Below are 12,959 nucleotides of genomic sequence, written 5' to 3' on the forward strand. Positions count from 1 at the left end.
GAAATACAGAATCAACCTGAGATTCCCTGTCGAAGGCGGCCATTACTTCGTGCGAATAAAGAGCTATCTGCGTTGCACAAGAACGATGTTTTCTGAAACCAAACTGATTACGTATCAATAGATCGTTCCATTCGAGGTGATTCATAATGTTTGAATACAGTATATGCTCCAAAGCCCTACTGCAAACCCACGTCAGTGATATAGATCTGTAGTTCGATGGATTACTCCTACTACCCTTCTTAAACACTGGTGCGACCTGCGCAGTTTTCCAATCTGTAGGTACAGATCTATCGGTGAGCGAGCGGTTGTATATGATTGCTAAGTAGGGAGCTATTGTATCAGCGTAATCTGAAAGGAAGCTAATCGGTATACAATCTGGACCTGAAGACTTGCCCATATCAAGCGATCTGAGTTGCTTCGCAACCCCTGTGGTATCTACTTCTAAGAAACTGATACTAGCAGCTGTTTGTGTTTCAAATTCTGGAATATTCCATTCGTCTTCCCTGGTGAAGGAATTTCGGAGTAGAAACAACCCAAGATCGTAGAGGAATCTCGATGTTCTTTTACAGTGATTGCTCAGGGTTTATCTTTCCATCATGATGTTTCTGCCATTATGCTTAACTTATGGTACCTCCATTAGAAACACGTGAAGAGACGTATTTATGGGAGATACTAGAGTTACGAGCAGCTGGTGCTGGGGTTCTCTAGGTGAGTGATAAGAGATAAGCAGAAGGTACTCACGCCTCTGAGGAAGTGGTGCATGTGCTCGGGCTTGGTGTCGACGACCAGGTTGTGGATCTCCTTGCTCTTGATCTCCTTGAGCACGGAGCGGTAGGTGTCCGGGTCGGCCTGGCGCAGGTGGATCTCGACGTCGCGGTTGGTGGGCGCTCGCACCAGCTCTCGCAGCTTGATCAGGCCTGTCCGCACACCAAGGGCCGGCTGTCATCTCACCCCTATCACCGTGGCAACACTTACTGGCGGGGTCAGCTGGCTGTAGCGGCGGCAGGGTTGGGGACTGGAATGTGTCACTACAGTCTAGGAGAAAGAGCAACTAACACGAGTAACGGGTTGGTACAGGAGAACACATCTGGAACGAAATATCTACGTCGTTTCGAAGTCATATGTCTCATCCACTTTAGAGGCTTAGGTGGTGCTGGGGTACTGTCGTTTGGTTCGTAATCCTGGAATCTGCTCTTAGATAAGATATCTGTATGATACGAAAAGTGCCAATTGATCCTGAATAAAGAAAAATGCGAAGTTATTCACACGAATACTAAAAGAAATTAGCTAAATTTCGATTACGCGATAAGTCACACAAATCTGAGGGCTGTAAATTCAACTAAATACTTAGGGATTACAATTACAAATAGCCTAAACTGGAACGATCACATAGGTAATATTGTGGGCAGAGCAAACCAAAGACTGCGATTCATTGGCAGAACACTTAGAAAGTGCAACAGGTCTACCAAAGAGACTGCTTACACCACGCTTGTCCGCCCTATTTTGGAGTAATGCTGTGCGGTGTCTGATCCGCATCAGGTGGAACTGACAGATGATATCGACAAAGTACAAAGAAGGGCAGCTCGTTTTGTGTTATCGCGAAATAGGGAAGATAGTGTCACAGACATGAAACGTGAATTGGAGTGGCAATCATTAAAACAAAGGCTTTTTTCGTTGCGACGGGATCTTCTCATGAAATTTCAGTCACACGTTTTCTTCTCCGATTCACATTCTGTTGGCAGCCACCTACATAGGGAGAAATGATCATCAGGATAAAATAAGAGAAATCAGGGCTCGCACGGAAAAATTTAAGTGCTCGTTTTCCCGCGTACTTTTCGAGAGTGGAACGGTAGAGAAACAGCATGAAGGTGGTTCATTGAACCCTCTGCCAGGCACTTTATTGTGAATAGCAGAGTTATCACGTAGATGTAGTGAAAGTGGCATGGTTAGTAACCTGTAAAATTGCCGGACAGCTCCATTTATTCCTTAACCATTTTATTTTTTTGAGGGTAAACATAAATGTGTGGTTATTTTCCTTGATCTCTTAATTTGAAGTAACAATATGAAAAAACTGATTCCTTCCACTTTGATTTGTAATGCGGGGAGGGGTGGGATGTACAGGATTACGCATAAGAACCTCCAGTGATTCAAAGACTGCTACGCAATAACTACAAGACACACAGAAGACAGACGCACATCAGTGGACAGAGCAGCTCTCCCAGTTTGGAGCTCATATAACAGGTGCTCAGTATAGGCACCGAAGGTGAGGAGGCAAATGGCAAATCTTACATGCAATTCATTTACACGAATTGTCTGGGAAGACGCGAAAGCAGCCTGTTTTGCATATCTGTTCATTGGGTTGCCTGGCTGCAGGTGCGAACTTATTCGATGTTACAACACGGAGCGGAGCACAGGGTTGACAAAGAAGCTTGAAGACAGCTGTAATTAAAAGAATTCTGCAAGCCATTATCAGGCTTCCGTGTACCACGGGACATACATACGTATCAGTAACACACAGAAAATTACCACTGGCGCTCGGGTAACCATGGGACACCTACAGGGGTTGGACAAAAATACGGAAACACCAAAAACACAAAATATTACCATTGGTGATCCGGTGTAGGAAACCCATTGGCATTCGAAATAGCTTCGTGTCGCTTCAGAATGGATAAACGTCGAAGTACAGCAAGATTTTGGAACATATATTGTGTTCAAAGATTATGAATTACCTCGAAGAAAACTGTCTATTGACACACCGTCAATATGGGCTTAGAAAACATCGTCCCTGTTAAACACAACTAGCTCTTTATTCACATGATGTGTTGAGTGCTATTGACAAGGGATTCCAGATCTAATCTGTATTTATGGATTTCCGGAAGACTTTTGACACTGTACCACACAAGCACCTTGCAGTGAAATTGCGTGCTTATGGAATATCTGGATTTGTGTAGTAGTAACTGACGGAAAGTCATCGAGTAAAACAGAAGTGATTTCTGGCGGCGTTCCCCAAGGTAGTATTATAGGCCTTTTGCTGTTCCTTGTCTACACAAACGATTTGGGAGATAATCTGAGCAGTCGTCTTAGGTTGTCTGCAGATGACGCTGTCGTTTATCGGCTAATAAAGTCATCAAAACATCAAAACAAATTGTAAAACGATTTAGAAAGATATCTGAATGGTGCGAAAATTGCAGGTGATCCTAAATAACGAAAAGTGTGAGATCATCCACCTGAGTGCTAAAAGGAATTCGTTAAACTTCGGTTACACGATAAATCAGTCTAATCTAAAAGCCGTAAATTCAACTAAATACCTAGGTACTATCATTACGAACAACTTAAATTGGAAAGAACACATAGAAAATGATGTGGGCAATGCTAACCAAAGACTGCGTTTTATTGGCAGGACACTAGGAAAATCTAACAGATCTACTAAGGAGACTGCCTACACTACGCTTGTCCGTCCTCTTTTAGAATACTGCTGCACGGTACGGGATCCTTACCAGATAGGACTGACGGAGTACATCGAAAAGGTTCAAAGAAGGGCAGCACGTTTTGTATTATCACTAAATATGGGAGAGAGTGTCATAGAAATGATACAGGATTTCGGCTGGACATCATTAAAAGAAAGGAGTTTTTCGTTGCAACGGAGTCTTCTCACAAAATTCCAAACACCAACTTTCTCCTCCGAATGCGAAAATATTGTGTTGACACCGATCTACATAGGGAGGAACGATCACCACGATAAAATAAGGGAAATCAGAGCTCGTACGGAAAGATATAGGTGTTCGTTCTTTCCGCGTGCTATGTGAGATTGGAATAATAGAGAATTGTGAAGGTGGTTCGATAAACTCTCTGCCAGACACTTAAATGTGATTTGCAGAGTATCCATGTATATGTAGAAGTCCTGTGTGGTTTTCAGAGGAATCAAGTTCAGATAACGATGGCGACGGTGAAATGCGATCGCAATCTTTACTCCAAACCAAGCAACATGGGTTCAATAATATTGAGATCTGGTGGTTGCGGTAGCCAGGTAAGATACTGTAATTCATCCTCGTGCTCATAAGAACAGTCTTGGACGATGGGAGGGTGTGAATATGTGCACTGTCGTCTTGGGACACAGCACTACCGTGGGGAACAAACACTGTAGAATGGGATGGACCTGATCAGCCAAAATGGTCATAAAAACCTTGGCACTAATGTGAAAGAGCAGAATAACCGTGGGGCTAGTGGAATACAAGAATACGGCTGCTCAGATCATCACCGAATCATCGCCATGTTTCAACCGTGGGACGTTAACTCGGCCGTTAGTTGGATCATCTGATCAAATGACTTTCTTCCGCTGATGGCTTTGGCGCTACGATTTCATGATACAGATATGTGCATCACTGATAAGTGGTTTTGGAATTCCATCTCGTCTGTCAGTCCGTTGTTTACGGAAAGCTTGTCGTGTTGTTTTTGTGCTGACAGGTTTCACGAGTGCGAAATTCAGTTTTGTAGTATCTTTTGCAGCTCCCGTCGTCTTACTTTTCGTCACAATCGTCTTCAGTGGCCGTCTGTCACGATCCCTATACATTCACTTTCGTTCGCGTTGTAATATAAAGGATGATTTTTTGTGCTTTCCCTATTTGCGCAATAAATATTCGATACGGTGCCACTTGAGACAGCAAACATTTCGGCCCATTGGGTACGGAAGTACTCACAATATGAGCGCCAACAACTTGCCAAGGCTCGAATTCATTTAGCTAGAACTTAATGCTCTCACAGCTACATAGAGCACTGTTCTGACCGCGACTGACTCTTGCAGTGTATTTAGCGTTCACATAGGAGCCGTCCGCAATCGAATATAACAGAGAAACCTGCAGACTGGGCTACGATATGCATTTACGTTCAGGCAAGCCATTCTCCCGGTGTTTCCATATTTTTGTAAAATCGCCAACGGCCCAGTGAGAGTGAAAGCTGTAAGTCTTTCAGTGCTTCTTTATCTATCTGCTACATACAAATCAAGTCGTCCTGCATACCTTGTGGAAGTTTGTGTCGGAGACGGGGTTAGCTACGATCATTGGGTAGTGCTGTCTTTTCTTTTTTTTTTAATAATGAAAAAGAAGTGAGCCGGGTAAAAGGTTCTAACTGATGACATATTGACCACGCTTTCATTTTATCTCTCAATTTGTGGGTTTCTCTGTTGTATTTGGTAGAGATTCAGATTTCGTAATTTAGCCAGGTGGAAATAACCGAACGCTGACACGCGATGACACAAGTAGAAAGTGGCCGTGCGGTTCTAGGCGCTACAGTCTGGAGCTGAGCGACCGCTGCTGTCGCAGGTTCGAATCCTGCCTCGGGCACGGATGTGTGTGATGTTCTTAGGTTACTTAGGTTTAATTAGTTCTAAGTTTTAGGCGACTGATAACCTCAGTAGTTTAGTCGCATAGTGCTCAGAGCCATTTGAACCATTTGAGCCAAGTAGAAATCTTTGTATTTTGCGTTGTTTGTAACAGAGAATAAATGGAAAATTGCGGCAAAGTGAAACATATGATGAAACTAATCCAGTCTACTGTCTGGAAATGAGCAACCTAGGAGCGTGTTAAGAAACGTCCAATAATGCAAAAGTTTTCATGTAACCGCGTGTCGGAATTTCACCGGTATGGATTTAATTACTGCTGTACTAAAGAGCGTAGTTACAGGATGACAGTTACTGAACTATACTAAAGAAAAATAAGTTAGTTACAAATACGGCGTGCACACGCTTTATTCTACACGTGAACGTCACTACAGATATTCGGATGTAGGTCATGACATGTTCGATACGCCTGCCATCATTGGCGATGATGTGGCGCAGACAAATAGCGAAATTCCGCATGACCCCTGAAGTATCGTGACATCGATGCTGTCGACGAGCTCCTGAATGACTGTTTTCAGCTCAGCAATGGTTTTGGTGTTATTGCTGTACACCCTGTCTTTAATATAGCCCCATAAAAACGAGTCGCCTATGTTTAGATTCGGAGAATATGGCGGCCAATCGATGCCCATGACAGTGGCCTCTAGGTACCACACAGCGAGAATGAGGTCCCCAAAATGCTCCTCCAGGATATGAAACACGCTCCTGCTTCGACGGGGTCGAGTTCCGTATTGCATGGACCACATATTGTCGAAATCACGGTCATTTTGGATAATGGGAATAAAATCGTCTTCCAAAACCTTCACGTACCGTTCGGCAGCCACTGTGCCATCAAGTAATATCGCACTGATTATTCCGTGAGTGGACATTGCATATCATACAGTCGCCCATTGAGGTTGAAGAGACATCTCGGTCGCGAAATGCGGATTCTCAGTCTCCCAAAGGCGCCAAATTTGATTATTGACAAACTCAACCAAATGAAAGTGAGCTTCATCGCTAAACCAAACCATACAGCGCATATTAATTCTCATCATGCCCCGCGGCCAACCGCGCAGTTTGAACATCCTAACGCAAACCGTTCAGACGATGTGACGATTTCATTTCATATTTTTCAATAATTGTCATCCTGTATTTATTAATTTAGCTAAAGGTAAGTCAAAGACAGAGAAAACCTACAATCCTGTCGGTGGCTGGTTACATGAGACGCGAAATGTCTGTATAGCTTACTAAATAAACTTTTATTGTGAAGTAAGCTGTGCTAAAATTACCGCCATGTCTTTAATTTGGTCAAGACAATACACTGTAGTGCGGAAACATGGAACCCAAAGATTACATGTTTTAATTTCTTCTTGTGTACGGAGGGCTTGCTTGAACTTTTATTCTAAGAAGTTTAGTAGATCAAATACTGATAAGTCAATGGTGACAAAGCAGCACTGCTAGACACGCGCTGTACTCACACAAAAATGTTCACTCGCCAGGCAAACTTCCGTGTGCTTGTCGCTGCCTTGCTGGCTGTCGTGTTATAGCCGTAGGGACACAACCCTGCCCTGTTCTGACATTATCAGCTTGTTTTGACCAAGTATGCAACAAGGTTGATATGTCAATTATTTTATGACTCGAAGACTATACCGCAATGTTGAAGAAAACCACAGGCAACAATACACGTCGTCAGGAACAACAAACAGACGCATTTACTCGAAGATACGTCAATGGTAAGCTGCTGATGTTTCTTGAACTAATTTTGTAAACTTACATAAATATAGTATATGCGTATGCGTCTCTCCAATTAAATTCAAAGCCGGAGTAGGAACATCGCTATTCTACCAAGATTTACGTTGTACATATATTCAGCGTTCGCAGTAGTAAATTCAATAATAAATAAACGATACTTAAACCTCAGTTTAAAAAAAATTAAAAGTAATCGTAGTCGCAGAGGTAGTAGCTTCCAGCTAGTAAGCAAGCACATTAAGGTTTACCATTCTGCCCACGGTTAGATCCTGAGAGACGGAGCGAAGTCTGGGTTTGAGTGGGAAATGAAATCAGCATTCTCTTTATGAAAGGAACTGTTCTGGCATTTGCCGGATGCCCGACGGATATTTGTATCGCACTTTTCCCCAATACAAAATATGCAGTGTACTATTTCTGTGTCACCTCATTCGGCTTAAACGGCTCTATGACGAAAGCAGTTATCAAAGAACGTTCTTACAAGACAGCTCTATTCGCCACGTTCTCATTATTATGCACTCTTATACTCTGTCTTCCTCGCTCTGTGTTCGACAGTATTCGAGAAAACTATTAGCTAACGAAGATACTTGTTGAGCCTAGTTTCACAACCTTAAACTGATAATAAGTATCATTTTCTTCATATCGGAAACAGCCGAGATCGAACTATTATAATGTTTTCAATCTTACATGAAACACAGAAGCTTCTCATTAATTGCAAAATAATTATAAATAATGGAGACTATATTACTAGTAACTTTTGTATACTACGGAAGTGCCACAAAAAGTCTATCATAACAACAAGAAATTGTAATAGCTCTCCCATTAACTCAGTAAAATGCTGCTGGATTCTAGAAAGGAGATAGTCTGATGTATGTCTGTGAATGCCAAAACAACTGTACGAGTACATTTTCCTGGTGGTTCAGGCAGTCAGTCTCTAATTAATTTACACAGTAGTTAAGTACTACATAATTTACTACATGCTAATGCGCCACACGCCTGGGTATATACCGTAATACCGGCCTTTGATGCCGCAAATGCTTATTGGATGCTAATTAGTGTCAACTGGCGGCTGTGATAATCCAGCTTGATCGATGGGATAATGTGATCGTATTAGCTAAATCGGTGACACGTGTACCCTGTGCATTCATCTAACGTATGATACATTTGTAGTACTTAATTTTTATTTTAGAGCTTATTTTCAGCCGAATTTATCGCGTTAAGTATTACCACAACGAGATGTGCAACAAGTATTCGTCACAGCAAAAGCATCGAGTCAGCTGCGAAACCGTACAATAATCCGAAATGCCACTGCCTGCTATTGTTTGCGAAGCAGCACGCCCGCTTCAGTGACAAAACTGTGGCAGAAATATTGAGAATGTTGCCGGTGCAGGTGAATGGTAACAAACGTTTGTAAGGATGTCATCTTAATCGTACGTAAAAAGTAGACATCTCTGTTAGTTCTTTCTTTCTTCCTGAAGTGAAGATGATTAGAAGTACAAAGAGAAGAAGCAGCATGAGCAGGTAAAATTCTGATGTACTTGTATTCAGATGTATCTGCCTCAGTGCATTAGTCTTTGGACTGAAAACTACAATATTAGCCTGGAATGGGCGTGGATACGTATGGCTCAGCTATTTGCGGCACGATGATAATTTTCTGAAAAAGGATTTTCGTCTTTTGTTGTACGTTGACGTATATTCGTACGTACTCCAGAAGCTTAAGTGCTGTCTTAGTGGTGAGAGCTATGAATCATTGTCTTGCAGGTAATTCTCCTGTGGACCGACACGTCCTACATCTTTGTTGGCCATCAGAGTTTCATTCGTGTATGACTTAAAGACCCACTATTGTTAACAGTGCACTGAGCGACGATTACGTTGCCTCTGTTTCACAGAGATATATGACAAAGGGGAATTGCCTGAGGACTTCCTTGCCACATTTATGTCACCAATAGAGAAAAAGAGAATCACTAAAATACGTGAAGACCATAGGACCATCAGTCGAATATCTCATGCAGCTAAAGTGTTGCTGAAAGTGTTGAATAGAAGGCTATATGGCAAGTTGGACAGATTGATTGCAGAGGAGCAGTTCGGATTTAAAATAGGAAAAGGGACAAGAGATGCTATTGGCCTGTTAAGAACTACAGGGGAAAGATATATGGAAAAAGATACAGAAATCTTTGCAGTTTTTATAGATTTAGAAAATGCTTTTGACAGGATTCAGTGGAACAAGCTGATGGGTATTTTGAAGAGGAAAGGAGTGGATTGGAAAGAGGGACGATTGATGCAGAATCTAAATTCACACCAGAAAGTAAGAATAAGGATTATAAATGAAATGGCAGAAGGAAGCAGCATTGGACGAGGTGTTAAACAAGGTCGTTGCCTTTCCACACTGTTGTTTAACGCATAACTTGAAGAGACTATTGCAAAAGGCTTAGATGGGAAAAGAGGAATATGTATTGGTGGAAAGAGAATGGAATGTATAAGATTTGCTGATGACGTGGAATTAGTGGCAGAAAGCGAGCGTACAGTGAATAAGATGCTGAAAGATCTGAATGAAGCTTGTGTGGAATATGGGATGCAAATAAACACATAAAAAACAAAGAATATGGTCATCAGTACAAGACGCAGACTGTCCAATATTAAAATAGGACAATCTACCATTAGCCAAGTAAGTGCATATAAATATCTTGGAAGAAGAATTACTAAAGATCTGAGATGTCAGCAGGACGTGAAAACTCGAATTGACATAGCGAAGGAGGCATTCAATAGGAAGAGGAGAATCTAATGTGGCAAATTAGATAAAGGTCAAAGGAAAAGGCTTGGAAAATGTTTTGTCTGGAGTGTGGCACTATATGAGGCAGAAACATGGACGCTGAGACGAGAGGATATAAAAAGGTTAGAAGCATTTGAGATGTGGATGTGAATGGAGAGACTAAGCTGAATGGAAAGAGTGAGTAATGAATGAGTATTGGAAAGGGTTGGTGAGAGAAGGTATGTGCTGAAGGTTGTAAGAGAAAGGAAAAAAAAGCTGGTTGGGACATTCATTGAGAAGGGAGTGCTTGCTAGACTCAGAGGAAGAAGGAGATACAAGATGATAGACGACATAAAGGGAAGAGGAAATTATGCAAACCTGAAGAGGATCGAAGGAGATCGGACAGCCTAGAGAACTACCATGTGAAACCTGCCTTTTTGCAGAACATTTTTGATGATGATAATGATGATGATGATGATTTTTTACAGAGAAATATTTCCGGTAATCGCTTGAATCTTAACTAACAGATTAAATGTTCGCCTTGACTGCACTAATGTTTCAAATGACCAGTTTCGTTTCAACATGAACCATCCTCAGATATGTAGTCAACCGTAAAATAATTAGTAACTACTCTACGAAATAAAAAAAATATGCCTACCCCAAACATCAAATGCGCCAGAACGTACCTGAATGGATCGTTTACAATAGGAACTTCCCCACTATCAGTAAACTTACACACTAAGTCACTTAATAAAATAGGGGTTTCGTAGAATCCACATTATTAATGTCGTCCATAAGGCCATATAAAAATACATAATATTTCCTGCACCAGTTTCAGGTGTGGCTAGTTTTCGGCCGCTCACTGTCAAATTTAGTAAAACACTGAATCGCATTGACAGTGACAGCACTTCACACATAAGAAGGAATCTGGGAAATGACGCCAATCCTCGAAATCTTTTGTGTTGTAGGTGGCCACATCGGAATAATAAATAAGGGCACCAGAAAAATTCTCTGGTTGACCTTCGAAATGAAAGAGCCTAAAGGGACCAGCTGTTTATTTAATGTGATCACTTAAAATGGCATTCTCAGCAGAGTACAGGCATCTGTGAGACGAGGCCTGTGTAGCGCAAAAACGATAGGGAAAGCAGTAAGATTTCCGTTGTGGCTAGACAATTATGGAGTGTGAGTCATAATAATACCGAAAGAAACCTTACTGTTCAGCATGCAAAAGGTACCTGAGTGTGAAGAATTTGGTCCCAGATAAAGTTAAGGAAGGAGGTATGTTATTACCAGTCAGAGAATATACACTCACGCCTCTCCCGAAGTAGCAATTGCAGAAGAAGTCGTCATATTAGACTAATATGGAGCAGAGGTTGCTATACCAGGTTTTACAGGAGTAATCGTCGTTATTTGAAGAGATGTGATAGTGACATTGTGTATGATGAAATTGTGGTGTCACCGCCAGACACCACACTTGCTAGGTGGTAGCTTTAAATCGGCCGCGGTCCATTAGTACATGTCGGACCCGCGTGTCGCCACTGTGTGATCGCAGACAGAGCGCCACCACAAGGCAGGTCTCGAGATACGGAATAGCACTCGCCTCAGTTGTACGGACGACGTAGCTAGCGATGCACACTGACGAAGCCTCGCTCATTTGCAGAGCAGATAGAATAGCCTTCAGCTAAGTCAATGGCTACGACCTAGCAAAGCGCCATTAGTAACATTGCATGTATCTATGGAGTCTCACTTGTATCGTCAAGAGCGATGTATACAACAAGGATGGATTAAAGTTAAGTATTCCAGAAGCTACGTACTTTTCTTTATAGCATTCATTACGTATCCTGTTACAGACCTATCCCTTGCCTGCGTGAACTAAACGCGTGCCTTTCGGCTACTTCCGTGGCGTGGCTGTCTTGCTACGCCACAACAGAAATTCCTACCAGAAATGCAAGACCAGTTGCCCATAAACTGTACCGAATTCCGTATCAATTACAGTCCGCTGTAGAGGAAACACTCGAGCGACAACTTGATGCAGGAATTTTTGAACCATCAGCTAGCCCCTGGGAGTGTCGGACAGCAGTTGTACCTACGAAATCAATTAATGGTGAGAATACCTATCGCCTATGTGTAGATATGAGAGCAGGATATAAGGTTATAAACCATGACACTTACGTCTTGACACGTATAAAGGAACTTTGGGCAGATTAGTAAACTGTAGGTTTTCACCATTCTTGATACGCACTTAGGCTGCCATCAGATCTCAATAGCTCCCAAGGACCGTCCAGAAACCGATTTAATTTTACCATGTAGCTTGTACATACCTTTACAGATGCCTTTTCACTTAAGAAACAGATCTGCCACATTTCAAAGATTTCCTGATTTCTTGTTATGAGTCCTGAAACCCAACACCTGCCTGATCAATTTACGTGACGTTATATTGCTCCCCTGAACCATCGAGGAGCATGCAAAACGATTGAGAAATGTGTTGGTGAGGTTTAAGTTTAAGTTTGAAGCTGGAAGAAATGTTCCTTTGGAGAGTCACAATCTCAGTACATATACTATTAGATTAAATGGAGTAAAGCCAGCCTTACTACAGGTGTGGCGTTTATAGAACCCCAGTAACTAAATGACATATTGGGTCTTAAAGTTAACAGCATACTAGTATGGAGTACCCCATCATTCTGGAAAACTGCACCAGAATGCAGATGGCCTCAGTTAGTATGTTCGAGTGGTGCAAGCAGATGGTGAGCTAATAGCCGAGTTAAAAGATGCCCAGAGACACTACTCTGATTGCCACGGTGTCTGATTTTATCTCATAAGTGGTTATATCCCTCTTGGAAACCAATACGTAATACCAAAGTCACTCCACACTTCAATAACTTCTCGTGTTATTACTGCATTCAAGCTTGTCATAGGGCAGTAGATCAGTTACAAACATTCATACTGCCGCCCACTATTGGTGGCAAGGCTGCCTCCATGACGTGGATAAGTATATGCACCCTTGCTTGCGGTGAACCCAGAAGTCACAGCCGACATGGTCGTAAAAATGCTTTGCAGACCTTACCAGAGGCTTCCACATCATTAGAAACTGTT

At 42.1% G+C, this 12,959-nt stretch overlaps 1 protein-coding gene across 1 annotated transcript in view; it reads right to left on the bottom strand.

Annotated features, from left to right (window-relative positions):
• The window catches only part of LOC124778790 (glutamate receptor ionotropic, kainate 2), a 341,610-nt gene that overhangs the window by 185,797 nt on the left and 142,854 nt on the right, over positions 1-12,959 (bottom strand). The window contains exon 3 of the mRNA XM_047253668.1: positions 742-917. Within this exon, the coding sequence (XP_047109624.1) occupies positions 742-917 (176 nt within the window). The remainder of the gene's footprint in view (positions 1-741; positions 918-12,959) is intronic.

The sequence above is a fragment of the Schistocerca piceifrons genome, chromosome 1, assembly GCF_021461385.2.
Source record: "Schistocerca piceifrons isolate TAMUIC-IGC-003096 chromosome 1, iqSchPice1.1, whole genome shotgun sequence".
Lineage (NCBI taxonomy): Eukaryota > Metazoa > Arthropoda > Insecta > Orthoptera > Acrididae > Schistocerca > Schistocerca piceifrons.